Here is a 13942-nt window from a genome sequence, read left to right as displayed (position 1 = left end):
GAATGTGTGTCGGCTGTATGGGAACACTGTGGCATTTTATGTAAGGATCTTGAGCATCCTCAGATTCTGGTATGGGTAGTGGATGGGGGAGCGTGGTTGGAGGTATTCTGGAACAAATCCTTTGCATATACTTAGGGACAACTTTAGTTTTTTGTATTTCTCTAAATGTCTCTTCCAGGTTATCATGGCCTACCCAATGACAATATTTCTTTGGAGTTTAAAATAAAATCAGAAGGGGAAGAGAATCTCCAACTGTTGTTTTTACAGGAATCCTGTCTGTTCACTAATCAGAGTTAATGGGGCCAAGTACTGATTTTTAAAATAATCCTGTAGACTTTGGCATTTTTTTAGAATCTCTTGCAGTATTTATGAAGTGAAGTTCTAATATTTAATGTTATTGACAGACACCTGCAAAGCTATCTAATGAGCTCAGAATAAGTTTCTGAAGTACTGTTTTAGAAACCTATTTTAGATGGTTTCTCTCAATAGTCAGGTCAGCCCAATGCACAGGCAGTGCTTTTAGGATTTCATTTACCCACCACATTTAAAAAATAATAAATACAGAGTTAAACTGAAATCTTGTAACTAGTTGTTATTTTTTATAAACAGGTAAGGCTACCCACTTTTTATATGTAAAAGCTACCAGCCAGGATTCTAGAGAAATGGGTCATTTTATAGAAAATATTTGGTGAAGCCTTTGAAAACAAGACAATCCCCTGAACCATAATTGAATAAAATATATGCAGATATTATTAAAATGTGAGACTCTTCTCAGATGAGGATGGTGAGTAAAATTCAGTAAATAATAGGTAACATGAAACAGTAAGAGGCAGGCACTAGAATCAGCCAGACCTGGATTTGAGTCCTGCCTTTGCTGGTCATCTCCTGCATGCTGTCATTCAGCTTTTAGGACTCATCTTTCCTGTCTATATGTTCTTTGCTAATACTATTATTAGGAGAATTAAACGAGTGCACATAAATCAGAGTATCGTGTGTATGTAGTTAGTGCTCAGTGAGTTTTATGTTAATATACATGACTCTCGTGTGTTTCAGTATGAGATTATGCTGGAATGAACCAGTAATTATTTTTCCCCTTCTCACTTCCTTCTCTTCTACCTTCCTTTTCTTCTATCTTTTTCTCCCCTATTTGTCTGTTTGTGTGTCTTCCTTTTTATTTTGGGATCAAATCCAGGCCCTTAGTGGTTTTTATTCGTGTGTGTGTGCGCTCAAGTGTGTGTGAACGCGCACAACACATGAGTGAGCTAGAGAGGGTACCGTCCAGGAGCTTTTTTGTTCAAGGTTAGCACTCTACCACTAGAGCCACAGCAGCATCACTTAGGCTTTTTGGTAGTTAATTGGGGATAAAAGTCTTCTTGCCCATGCTGGCTTTGAATTATAATCCTCAGCTCTCAGCCTTCCTGAGTAGCTAGGGTTACAGGCCTGAGCCACCCAAGCCCAGCTATTTGTTTTAGGTGCTTTTCTTATGTAGCTCAGACTGAATTTGAATTTGAGACCCTTCTACACTATGTCCCTCGTGCTAAGATTATTGTAGGCATTTGCCATCCATGCCCAGAAAGTATGAGATTTCATAAGCAGAGAATTATTCTAGTCATCAAATGTATTTCAGTCTTCAGAGACAATATTTAACCATTGTTAAATATTAACCATTGTTAAATGTTGGGAATCGGGAAGCCTCAGTTGTTGATGGGTAAATGGACATCTCTTTGAAAGGGTGCAAATCCTTTTCACCTCATTGAGTAAATGAACCAAGAGTCCTCACCACCTGTCACAAAGTGGGAGTTTAAGTTAACTAAAGGCAAATGTGCCCCAGAAGGACTTAGTGTAGTCTCTGGTGGTATATGTTCCTTAAGAAGTTATTAAGTTGGTTGGGGTAGAAAAAGGAAGGCAGCGGCCGGGAGTTTGTCCTAGTGGTAGAGTGCTTGCCTAGCATGCACCAATTCCTTGGTACCACATACACAGTAAAAGCCAGAAGTGGTGCTGTGGCTCACGTGGTAGAGCTCTAGCCTTGAGAAAAGCCTAAGGAGAGTGATCAGGCCCTGAGTTCAAGCCCCAGGACTGGTAAAAAAGAAAAGAAAGAAAGGAAAGGTGAAGCTTCATGAAAAAGGAAGAAGGCACTCCTAAATAGATAACCTGAATCCTCCCATATATAGTTAGGGTAGTAGCTAATTTCTGTAGTGGCAAAACTTTTCATTATTCCTTAGTGTGCTGTGAATTTATACACTGTTTTAAGGTTTGCGAAGGAAAGGGTCCTAAGTTTATACATATTGATAACAGAGGTACTCTCTTGGAGTAGTCTATTAAAACTGTCCAGACCTCAAAGTTCACCAGCAAAGCCAGTATGTTCCTTCCAGTCCAGTCTACATTTCTCTTCTCTGCAGCAGGTTTCTTGTTGGTAGCATTCACATTTCATACTAAGGATGGGTATGTAGTGCTTTCTATAACCAATCCTGAGGGACAGCCTAACTGTTTGTCTTATATCCTCAAGTGAGACATGGTTACAGGAAAAGTATTTCCTAATTTTTAAGCATTGATTCATTTGTTCTAGAATGAGTTATTTATTGAATATTTGGACTTGGTGGTTTTGCTAAGAAGAAATAAGTGTGGCCTAATTCTGGCTTGGGAATAGTAAAAGACATATATACTCCTAGGTAATTCATACAGAAAAATGTATTAATTCTTCTCAATAATATAACCGAGGTTGTCATCATTACAGAACTGTTAGTTAGGCATACCTCATATAGTTTCCTCAGTGGAAAACAAGCATGGTTTCATGCATGTATCATGGTAGCTGACAATATTACAGATACTTCAGTTTGCTGAGAGAAACTGTAATAGCATAAAGAAGGGAACAAAATGATAAAAATGAACTGAGGTTGTAATATAAATAGAAATTCTTTAAGAATTAGAGAAAGTTTGTTTTTAATCTCTCTTTTTTTGTGTTGGATATTACATTGTACTGAAAAGATATTACTTTGTTCCCAACTTACGCCCTAAGATGTTGTACATCTTTAGGCTTTTTTTTCTGAGTCAGTACATTCTGGAATAGTACTGTATATCCTTTGTTAGAAAGCCTAACAGTTATCAGAGAAACTATTGGATGTAGATTAGTAATAAATTTAAAACATTATGATACAAAACTGATCTATCTTCTAGAGTAGCTGTTGTGAAATAACACAACAATGGGCATTCCGACCTCTGTTCCTCAAAAAATTTACAAATCTTGGGTCTTGTAGTGTGTGCCTATAATCCCAGCATTAGAGAGACCAAAGCAGGAGGATCCTTTTTTAAAGAATCCTTACCTTCCTTAGAATCCTAACCTCCCATTTTTGAATTGAGATATACTAGAATAAATAGGTAATGCTTGTGTTTTAAGGAGATAAGCAGTAGATTTGGCTTTTCCATCTAGCTTATTCGGATGAAACATGTGGTTTTTTTTCTTCTGCCATGTGTTAAGCTTCATTCCAGATACAAAGTTATCAAAAAATGCCTGGTAGGGTTGTTTTTGTTTCTTCTTTTCTTGGAAAAGAAAGATATTTTATCTCTACACAAGGCTTTTCTGACAGGAGAATCGTTTTACACTGGGGTAGAGGTATGATTGATCAGCATTTAGCAGTGTTGCTTTGCAGTGGGGAGACAAGCCAGTGTCCAGAGCCAGATTTTAAACTCTCCTTAGCCTTTTTGCTTTTCCCCTGGGATGTGTCATGCTCACATATGCCCCTGGGGTGACCCGCCGAAACATAGAAGTGTGGCGTGGGAAAGGAACCACCCTGTACACAAATAGCACAAATTATAGCAGAGAAACTGCAGATGATAATCTTGAGCATGTCTCAAAGGAACCTGCCCTGGGAATGGTGGCAAGGCTTCTTTCTGTATTGAAGATATCTTCCTGGGAAGGTACTAAGAGTAAGTTCTATATCCTGCATGTGGATTCCCAACAAACCTTGTGGCCCACATGTGCATTTTGTTATAAAAAGTATTCCTGGTTGTTTTGTTACAGGGGCAAAGAACTAAATTCAAATCTTAATTTTCCTCTTCAGGGATTGGCACATCTTCACATTCATCATGTTATTCACCGGGATATCAAGGGCCAGAATGTCTTGCTGACTGAGAATGCAGAGGTGAAACTTGGTACGTAGCTACTGTGCACCATGACCCAGTGCTTGTCTCTGGTGCAGCACTCCTGCCTCTCTTACCTATGTGAAAGTTCCTTCTCCTACCCAGGCTTTCTACTTCTGTTCTCCTGAAGAATACAGTGTGGAACTAACTTCTATTATTTAGCTAGGCTCCAACCTTCCTTCTCTCCTCTACTGAATAGATACAGCAGCCAGACTGATTTTTATTTTTGTGTTTGTGGTGCTGGGAATGCCTTCAGGACTAGTCAGTCCTGTGGGAAGCTGTATGTGTTCCATACCCTGGTTTCATGGTGCTAGACCTTCGCTAGCTCTGCAGTTACTCAGCCATTAGCCATTGATTGATGTTATGGTCCAAGTTGCTGCGAAGCATAGGCCTACTTTGTTGACTAGATCATGTGTTCCTCTCTGTTTTGAAGAGTGTTCACTTTATTTGCTTGTTTCCTGAGCACGTTTTCTACACAGGGGTGGAATGTGTGACCCAGTGAATCACCCAGCATGTTGAAGACCGTTGCATGATCTGTTCTTCTTCCTCTGAACATTACTGCTAGGGCCGTCACAATGTACATGTAGTAATGATGTTGGCACATGCTGATGGACAAACATTAAAAGATGTGTGCTTCCAGCCAGCCCTTTCCTCCTGCTCTGACTTCTTGCATATGAGCTTTCTTGTTGATCATCACAGTTTTCTGTCAAAAGCTAGATGTCCAGTGTACCTGGTGATACAGGGTTTGTGTATTCTTGGTTACATTTAGTGAAACGTTATTTCTGTTCTTTTCAAGAAAACCTTTGTGCTGTTTAAGAATAAGCAGATCATTTTTCTGAACTTGAGGCTTTCCTGCACTTGATTGTGACAGACTAAAGATCATCATTCATACAGAGAGGGGCCCTGTGATTTTTCCCTCGCTGCTGGGATGGAGCGCCTTAGGAACATCTAGACGAGGAGATACTTTGCCCTTGATATTCCTTGAAAGTGCTGCTAACCTTGAAGGATTTTGTATGTTCGGGGAGTAGAGCTAATCTCTGTTGACTGCGAGGATGCTTCTTCCTTGCATATCTGTTAATTTTGTCCCCTTTCCCTTTTCTCTCTTCCTCACAGTGGATTTTGGCGTGAGTGCTCAACTAGACAGGACAGTTGGACGGAGAAATACCTTCATAGGCACTCCCTACTGGATGGCCCCCGAGGTCATTGCCTGTGATGAGAACCCAGATGCCACTTACGACTACAGAGTAAGGAGCAACACTGGGCCTTCACCAATGACACTGTATACATTTTACAGGACAGTGCTTACAATACTGTCTGTTTTTGTCCTTCCACTTCACCTATGTTCTTACTGAGGAATATGTTAGCTCTAGGCAGCCTATCATTTAAATGCTTCCCCCTGCTTATTGCCCATTTTAGCTTGAAGAATTCATTAGAATTGGGGGCGGAAATTTGGCCTAGTGGTTAAAGTGCTTGCCTAGCATGCATGAAGACCCGGGTTCAATTCCTCGGTACCACATATAGGGGGAAAAAAAAAAAAGCCGGGAGTGGTGCTGAGGCTCAAGTGGTAGAGCTCTAGCTTTGAGAAAGTCCAAGGACAGTGTTCAGGCCCTGAGCTCAAGCCCAGGACTGGCAAAAAAAAAAAAAAAAGAATACATTAGAATTAAATATTCCCTTTGAAGAATGTTGTCAAAATATACATTGGCTTCATCTATGAACTATTCCAGTATTCCTCTTTAAAGAGCTTTACAGCTTTGATTAGGTATACAAATACATTAAAATTATTACAGTGACCTCTAGGGACTTGAATCAATAATGCATCTATCCACCTAGTGGTAAAACCCCTTTTTCGTAACCAGACTCAAATTGATTTGTTTATAGACTTTTTCTTTTCTTAAATTTTTGCCTTAAGTGACCCACAGTGGTTGATGAACCTGTTAACTATGTTCAAAATTGACTTAATGTCTTAAAATTCTCCAGTGTATCTCAGTATTTATTATAAATATTCAAGTAATGAGGCTTTAATTAAGCCAACGTTACAGAGCAATTTTTATATTATTTTATTATTTATTTATTTAGGCCAGTCCCAGGCCTTGAACTCAGGGTCTCAGCACTGTCCTTGGACTTTCTCAAGGCTAGAACTCTACCACTTGAGCCATAGCACCACTTTCAGCTTTTTTCTATGTATGTATGTGGTACTGAGGAATCGAACCTAGGTCTTCATGCATGCTAGGCAAGCACTCTTACCACTAGGCCAAACTCCTGGCCCTTATTTTATTTTTTTAAGTTAAGTGTTTTAAATCTATTAGACTGCGTGACTTTCCATTCTAATAGGTTTATCTAAAATTTGAAAGTGTTTCCCAACATTCTCAAATGTTATTACACCTAAGTATATAAAAATAATTTCTTAATGCAAAGTCTATAAATAGATATAACTAGTTTATACCTGGTTAGTTAAAGCTAGTATCCAGTGTGGTATAATATAGCATATTTGGTTGTTTGCAAATTGCGTCTCATCCCTCTTTTCATGAAATGACTTACTAAAGAGGCTGGACCTGTTGTAAAACTTCCCTGTCGGGGTTTTTAGCACTCTTTGCCTCTTGACCAGCAGGAAGGGCAAGGAGAACACGCCCCGACTAAGACGAGACCAAGAAAGGTTAGGGCCAACTGGCCACCTTCACCCAGCCCTCCCTCTCCAGAGGGACGACACAGACGCGCCAGGGAGACTGTCACAGCAGTAACTCGTTTAATGGGAAAGTACAGGGGCTAAAGTAAGAAGCAGGAGTCTATCAGCATAAAGGTGGGCAGGGCAGGGGGAGGTAGGTATGGTCAGAGAGGGCGGCGGAGCCAATACATGGGTTCGAGGTAGCCTTATTTTACATCACAAACCACAGCCAAACCTCCCAAGGAGGAGACAGACAGGTTGGATTTCCAAAACCAGAAAGTGAGCACTGGACCATGAGGTAGGCCTTTTACCCTTCACGTGACGTGCCCCACACTTCCCGTTCTTTACATTTGCCTAATTACTTTGTTGTGAGGTCCTTAGCTTATTTTCTGTCAACTGGAAGGGCTCAGTAAGTATAAAGATCTGAGCAAGATGATCTCTCAGGTATTGGGTGCAGTTTCTGTTTCGCTGTCTTGTAGTCCCAGTGTACCAGAGCCCACTAAAGCTTCCGTGTATGAGTCTCTTGTACTCCCTCTGAAGCATAGAAAACCAAAAAAATATAGGGGAAATTTGTAGGCCCATCCTTATTCTTGTATTTAAATACACAACTCAGCTTTTGTAATTGTAGGTTTTTCAGCAATAAGTTATTTCTTGCTTAAGATAGCATATAAATGAAAGTGAATGGAAATGCTATGTGTTTTTTAAGTACTTTTTGGATTTTAAGAACTGTTGGTTGATACTACTTCAATTCATCAATGTTTATTGAGTGCCTACTAATTATAAAAATGAGTAAAATAGACCAAAATGATGGCCATAGAATATGTATTTGAGAAGAGAATAAAGCTTAATTTTAAAGTTAACATTTCAAGGAAACCAAGAAAAAAGATTCCAAGCATACAAAGAATGCTTACCTGAAAAACTTCCCTTGCTTGGTTTGAATGTGGAGTACAGATGCTCAAGAGTGTCGTTTGAATTATGAACTACAACTGATTTTATAATTCAGTTATGGACGTTTTATAAAGAATGCTTTCTGGTTTTTAAGCTTTTTAAACTGTCAGTTAAGTTTGAGGTATTACCATAGGTCAATATTATACACATGTCAGTTCTGGGCTTGAACTCAGGACCTGGGTGTTGTCCATGAGCTTTTTTACTGAAGGCTAGCCATCTTATCATTTGAGCCACAGATCTACTTCTGGCTTTTTGCTAGTTAATTGGGGATAAGAGTCTCTTGAGCTTTCCTGCACAATCTGGCTTCCAACATGGACCCCCAGATTTCAGCCTCCAGAGTAGCTAGGGTTACAATTGTGGGCCTCCAGCCGCTGGTAGTGTTACTTACTATTCATTAAGTTGAATGTAAAGAGTTCCTATATGGAACTGATAAGCTTCTTTTTAGGTTGCTCATCTAAAGAAAACTTTTATTTCATTTGCATGAATAGCCAAAAATATAAATGAGTTACTGATTTTGCAGCTAATATGATACCCATGGTGTACTGTTTTATTTTTGTAGAGTGACCTTTGGTCTTGTGGCATTACAGCCATTGAGATGGCAGAAGGTGCTCCACGTAAGTAACTTCTTTCTTAGTTCATTTGTTGTCTGCCACCTGAACTAGTTCAAGGGTTCAAAGAACAGTCATATAGAGAAAGCCATTTCTAGTGGGGAACTTAGATGAAGAGACCTTAGAAACCATGTGCTTTTAGATATAAAAGGAATTCTTGGCACAATCACCATTTCTTTGGAGAATTTTAAGCTGTATTTTATTTAAGTGGTTGTCTATGTGTCTTCTGAAGTTATATACCAAGATCAAATAATATGCAATAATTTTTCTTTTTACATTTGAAACTTAATATTTTGTGTATCTGATTCCAACATTTGAATATTTAGTATTACTTTAATACTTTGTAAGTAAAGGTATTACGTTTTATTTATGGAATTTTTCTTTCACATTACCTGTGAAAGCTTGTTAGAGTATTTTTATTTCCTTGGGTTATGTAAATGACAATCTCATAAAATTGATCTTTAAGAATATAGAGAAAAAAGAGGGAAAACAATGCTTTCTACAAGTCCTTCATGAAAAGATTTGTAGAAAGAATGTACAATAGCCTGCTACATAATAGCCGAATAAACATTTGTTAAATGAATGATAAAAATTCTACAATTAATGATTGAACACCATATGTTGCTTGAGTTTCCATCAAAGGATTGAGACATAAAGGTGTTGGTTGATCCTTGGTCTCAGTTTTCTTCACAGTGAGAATACTATTGCCTTCTCTACCCTCATTTCCCAACTGTTTTGTAATTCTCTTGAAGATAAATAAACACATGAAATTACACACTGTCTGTGGCATATTAATATCTATTTGTATCTGAACCTTTTATTAATGAGTGATGGAAATATAAATAATTATAGACTCAAGCAATTATTTTACTCTTCCCCGATAATAACAGGTGTAATAGCAAGCAGTAACATTTCTGGAGGGCTTTAATGTGCCAACTTGTATTCCAAGCATTGCATGAAAACCTTCTCAAACTGTGTCTTAACTAGTCCTTGGAACATCCCTCTGAAAATATAATCATTTTCATTGTGACTTAAAGATGGCTTAAAATCTTATCTTCTATAATACTAATGACATTTATCTTGGATTTATGAAAACTTTCCAGTGCCTGTTTAAATTGAAGATTCTTGCTTGTCTTCTTGTATTTTGATATTTTTAAATGGAAAATTGAAAGTATTCCCCAGAGTTCATAACTAGATAGAGAGATAGTATGAGTTGGGTATTGGAACAGAGCATTTGATATCATTTGTGTATTAATCCTAAATATAAAAAATGAATAAAATGCCCTTTTGACACTATATGTCTTCTCTTTCTAGCTCTCTGTGACATGCATCCAATGAGAGCACTGTTTCTCATTCCTAGAAACCCTCCTCCTCGGCTGAAGTCAAAAAAATGGTAAGCAATATTTGGATTTTTTTTTTTTTTTTTTGCCAGTCCTGGGCTTGAGTTCAGGGTCTGAGCACTGTCCTTGGGCTTTCATCAAGGCTGGTATTCTACCCTGAGCTATTGCACCACTTCTGGCTTTTTCTATGTATGTGGTACCGAGGAATCGAACCAGGGTCTTCGTGCATGCTAGGCAGGCACTCTTACCACTAGGCCAAACACCCGGCTATATTTGGATTTTGATCCCTCCTTCCCTCTTCACCTTCTTTTTTCAATGTAATCCTTTTTTTTTTTGTGTGTAATTTCAGTTTCTTCTGTCAAAAAAACCCAAATTCCCTTAAACATTAACAAAAATCACACTGATTTTGTTTTTTTTCTTAATTCTATTTGCATTACAAAGTAATAACAAGCAAACAGGTGAAACGTGTTAAAGAGAATGTTCTATCTTAATTAAGTATTGTAGCTTGCTGCTACACATTTTTACATTAAAAAGACAGAGCCACCAGCACCCAACTTATTGTAGTTATTTTTAAAGTAATGGGTGCTAAGTGTGCCCTTTTGAATTCCAGAGGAGCATCATATAAACACATGATCCCATTGTTTTTTGTTTTGTTTTGTTTTGTTATAGTATGCTCTGGTAAAGGGGGGTATCAATCACTCCCCCCCGCCTTTGGCTTTCCTTATGTGTCAAATAAAATGCTGACAGTTAAGGAAAGTCTGAGGAAAGCTTGTAAAGTGTCAACATTGTGGGATTCATTTTCAAGTCTTTAAAAGAGAGAGAACAATGTCTCATGTATAGTTAATTTTCTCAAGTCTTTAAGAGAACAAGCTGGAAACCAGTGGCTCATGCCTTAATTCTAGTTCCTTATGAGGTAGAGATCTGAGGATCAAGGTCAAAGCTAGCCCACATAGAAAGCTCAGTGAGACTCTGGTTCAATTAACTGCTAAAAAATCCAGAAGTGGTGCTAAAGTGGTAGAACATTAGCTTTGAGTCAAAAAGCTCGGGGACAATGCCCAGGCCCTAAGTTCATACTCTAGGGCCAGCACAGAGAGAGGGGGGTGGGGAAGGAGAGAATGTTTGTTTGCTTTTGTTTGTCCACTTATCCCCTCCTATATTTTTTGCTGTGTCCTTTCCTATCAGTTCTCATCTGTTTTTAAGCTTCCCATGCATGTGGCTCTTTTCTCCAATTTTTTGTTTTCCTAGGCTCTACTATCTCACTAATGCCCATCTACTGTGGGTTTGTTTTTTTCTCCTTTTTTGAAACTATTCTTACTGATTTTCCAGTTAATATTTTTCTCCTTTTAGGTTCTTGTTTCTCTTTCTGAAACATGTAAAAGGATCATTGTCCAGCTTTTCATTCCAGATTTAGTTTTTCAGCTGTTATTGTCCCCTCTTTTCTTATTTATTGGTTACTAGTCTTCTGATATTAAGCTGGTTTCTTTCTTCCTGTTAGATGTAAATGTTCACCCATTTTTTTCACTCCAGTTTTCATAATTTTTTTTATTTTATTACTGTCTGGCCCTCAATACTCTTCTACTAGATTTTTTTCATTCTTTATATGCTATCATCTAATTCCATTTATCAACTTTAAAAGGGTTCTTAAAAGCCACACAGTTACAAAGACTTTTGAACTTGATTGTTTCCTTCTATTGAAACGTAACTCTGGTTATGTTTGATAACAAACCCCAAAGACACTAAATACATGTGTGAAACATCACCTAGAACTAAGCTATGATGCTGTAGTAATTCTTTAGCTCATAATAAACCAAATGGTCTTTGCTCTCTTTTTCTTTTTTCTATCAGATTTTGTTGAAGGAATATGACTAAACTTACATTATTTTCAGGGTACCTCACACTCTGTCCATTGCTTCTATTCTTGGATTAACCACTGTATGTACAGCATTAACTGATGTAATGAAATAATGACAGTTGATCATAAATGCATCTGGATTCTTTTCTTTTGCCAGACTTTCTCTAACTTAGTTTCATTCATCCATTTATATCATTGTTCTTATTTTACTCAAGTGTTCTAAAGGGGTGAGGTGATTATAGTCTTAACATCCTTCTTTTGTGACTGCCCTCTTCCTGTCCTCCAGATGAAAGTCTCGTTACTATTGAGTAGAAATGGCTGTCAAAAAGTCATTAGTAGTATTTTCCAGAGGAGTTCAATTGTTGATATTAAAGAATATACTGTAGGTGGTAGATTCCTAAATCTTAGTTTGTAGACACATCACAAGAATCTTAAAAATTCAGAGCTCCAGTCTCAAAGTTCCTACTCTTGGGAATGAATGACTCAGACATTGCATATTTAGTAAATTCCCTAAAATGATCTCTGTGGCCACAGGGTTTTCAGATCTCTGTGTTAGATTCTCCCATGTTCCTCATTAACTGCATAGCAGCTCTGAGTGAGGTTGAATCTTTATGTGGGCTAGCTGATCTGACCTATTTTCCCCTTCTTTTTTACTTTTTCGTACTAGCTTCAGAAAATGAGTCATGATTCTTTGATACTATTGTCTCTTTCTGTAGTTCATGCATTTTTATGCTCTGATATACATCTTTTCTTTTTCATCTTTGGATTATTATTACCTACATCTAGCTGATGTTCAACACCTTGCAGCAGTTTAATATTTTCTGAAGTTTGATTGTAGATTTGCTATTTTTATAACTAAATTTTCTCTATTGTATACTTGTATTTATTATTGAAACTAACATAAACATCAGCAAATACATACTGATTACATATATAAGTAATTTTTTGAATAGGAAAGTAGTGAGTTTGCATGAAAATACAAAATAGTTTTTCTTATAGACAGTGAAGTAATTAGGAGAACTAATTTTCTAAGTCGTAATACTAAGACTCAACTTACGTATTCTATAGAGAATTTATTACATAATTTTTATGGTATGCTAGACTTAGTATTGGGCATGGTCAACAAATTGAAAAACAAAATCCATTCTCAACCACTGCTATTTTAAACGAGTCAGGGGACAGAAACAAAGTATACAGTCTGTTAAATGCAGATAACCCTTAATAATTTCAGAAGTGTAGGACAAATATCATCAAGAAAGGCTTATCAAAAGAGGCAATCCCAGAAATTTATCTTAAAAGATAGGATGAAAAAAATGCCCAGACCAAGGGTCAGTCTATGTACAGATTCATGAGCTGAGCATGGAGAAATGGGCAAAAGGAAAGTGGCAAGTGGTATAACTATAGGTGACAAAGTCAGGATCCCTAGGAAACTATCATTTCTACCTTTATATATTGCACTTTGAGAAGTGATCAGTTAGCCAGTGTTAGACAGGTTTAAGTGTCAGATTAGTAAGTGGAAGAGGCCTTACATTTGGGGCAGCTCTTTTGCTCATCTCTTTATCTCTTCTTGTCTTCTAGGTACCAGATACCTATCCTCTCTTTGCCTCTCACTTTATTCCCTGGCCTCTTCCATCCCCATGATTTAGACTATTACTGAGCAATTTTAGGTTTAAACCTCACTTCCGTCATAGCTCTGTGTTTGTTTGTTTGTTTGTTTGTTTTTCTTGCCAGTCATGGGGCTTGAACTCAGGGCCTGAGCTCTGTCCTTAGACTTTTCTCAAGGCTAGTGCTTTACCACTTGAGCCACAGCACCACTTCCAGCCTTTTTCTATGTATGTGGTATTGAGGAATTGAACCTGGGTCTTTGTGCATGCTAGGCAAGCACTCTACCACTAGGCCAAACTCCCGGCCCATAGCTCTGTGTTTATAGTATGTTATCAGGCCATAATACTTATACTGTTCAGCAGCAATGCTGTACATTTTCAGAAAGTTCACAGTGAATGAGTTCTGAATTTCTTTGTTTTCAAGCTTTAAGTTACCAGTATTTTGGATCTTTCCCCTTTATGGTAGAAATTTTATAGCATTTTTCAATTCCTCTTACAGGTCAAAGAAATTTTTTAGTTTTATAGAAGGATGCCTGGTGAAGAACTACATGCAGCGACCCTCTACAGAGCAGCTTTTGAAACATCCTTTTATAAGGGATCAGCCTAATGAAAGGCAAGTTAGAATCCAGCTTAAGGATCATATAGACCGGACCAGAAAGAAGAGAGGGGAGAAAGGTATAAATGTTTCTTTAAAAAAAATCATTTTATTTCCACCCTCATAAAATGTTTCTTAATAGGCCAGTCCTTTCCTAACTGTGTCATCCAGTTTAGTGATTCAGGGGTCTGCTTGG

The 13942-nt window shown here is 37.7% G+C and overlaps 1 protein-coding gene across 35 annotated transcripts in view; it reads left to right on the top strand.

The window, feature by feature from the left end:
- The window catches only part of Map4k4 (mitogen-activated protein kinase kinase kinase kinase 4), a 168224-nt gene that overhangs the window by 104695 nt on the left and 49587 nt on the right, over positions 1-13942 (top strand). For all 35 annotated transcript variants that reach the window (XM_090336314.1, XM_090336316.1, XM_090336315.1 and 32 more), the window contains 5 exons: positions 4059-4149; positions 5251-5381; positions 8307-8361; positions 9670-9748; positions 13651-13826. In XM_090336314.1, the coding sequence (XP_090192440.1) occupies positions 4059-4149; positions 5251-5381; positions 8307-8361; positions 9670-9748; positions 13651-13826 (532 nt within the window). The remainder of the gene's footprint in view (positions 1-4058; positions 4150-5250; positions 5382-8306; positions 8362-9669; positions 9749-13650; positions 13827-13942) is intronic.

This window comes from Megascapheus bottae, chromosome 7 (genome assembly GCF_031878675.1).
Source record: "Megascapheus bottae isolate mThoBot1 chromosome 7, mThoBot2.hap1, whole genome shotgun sequence".
NCBI classification, from domain to species: Eukaryota; Metazoa; Chordata; class Mammalia; order Rodentia; family Geomyidae; genus Megascapheus; species Megascapheus bottae.
The sequence above is the reverse complement of the archived record's forward strand: the minus strand, read 5'-3'. Positions and strand labels throughout refer to the sequence as shown.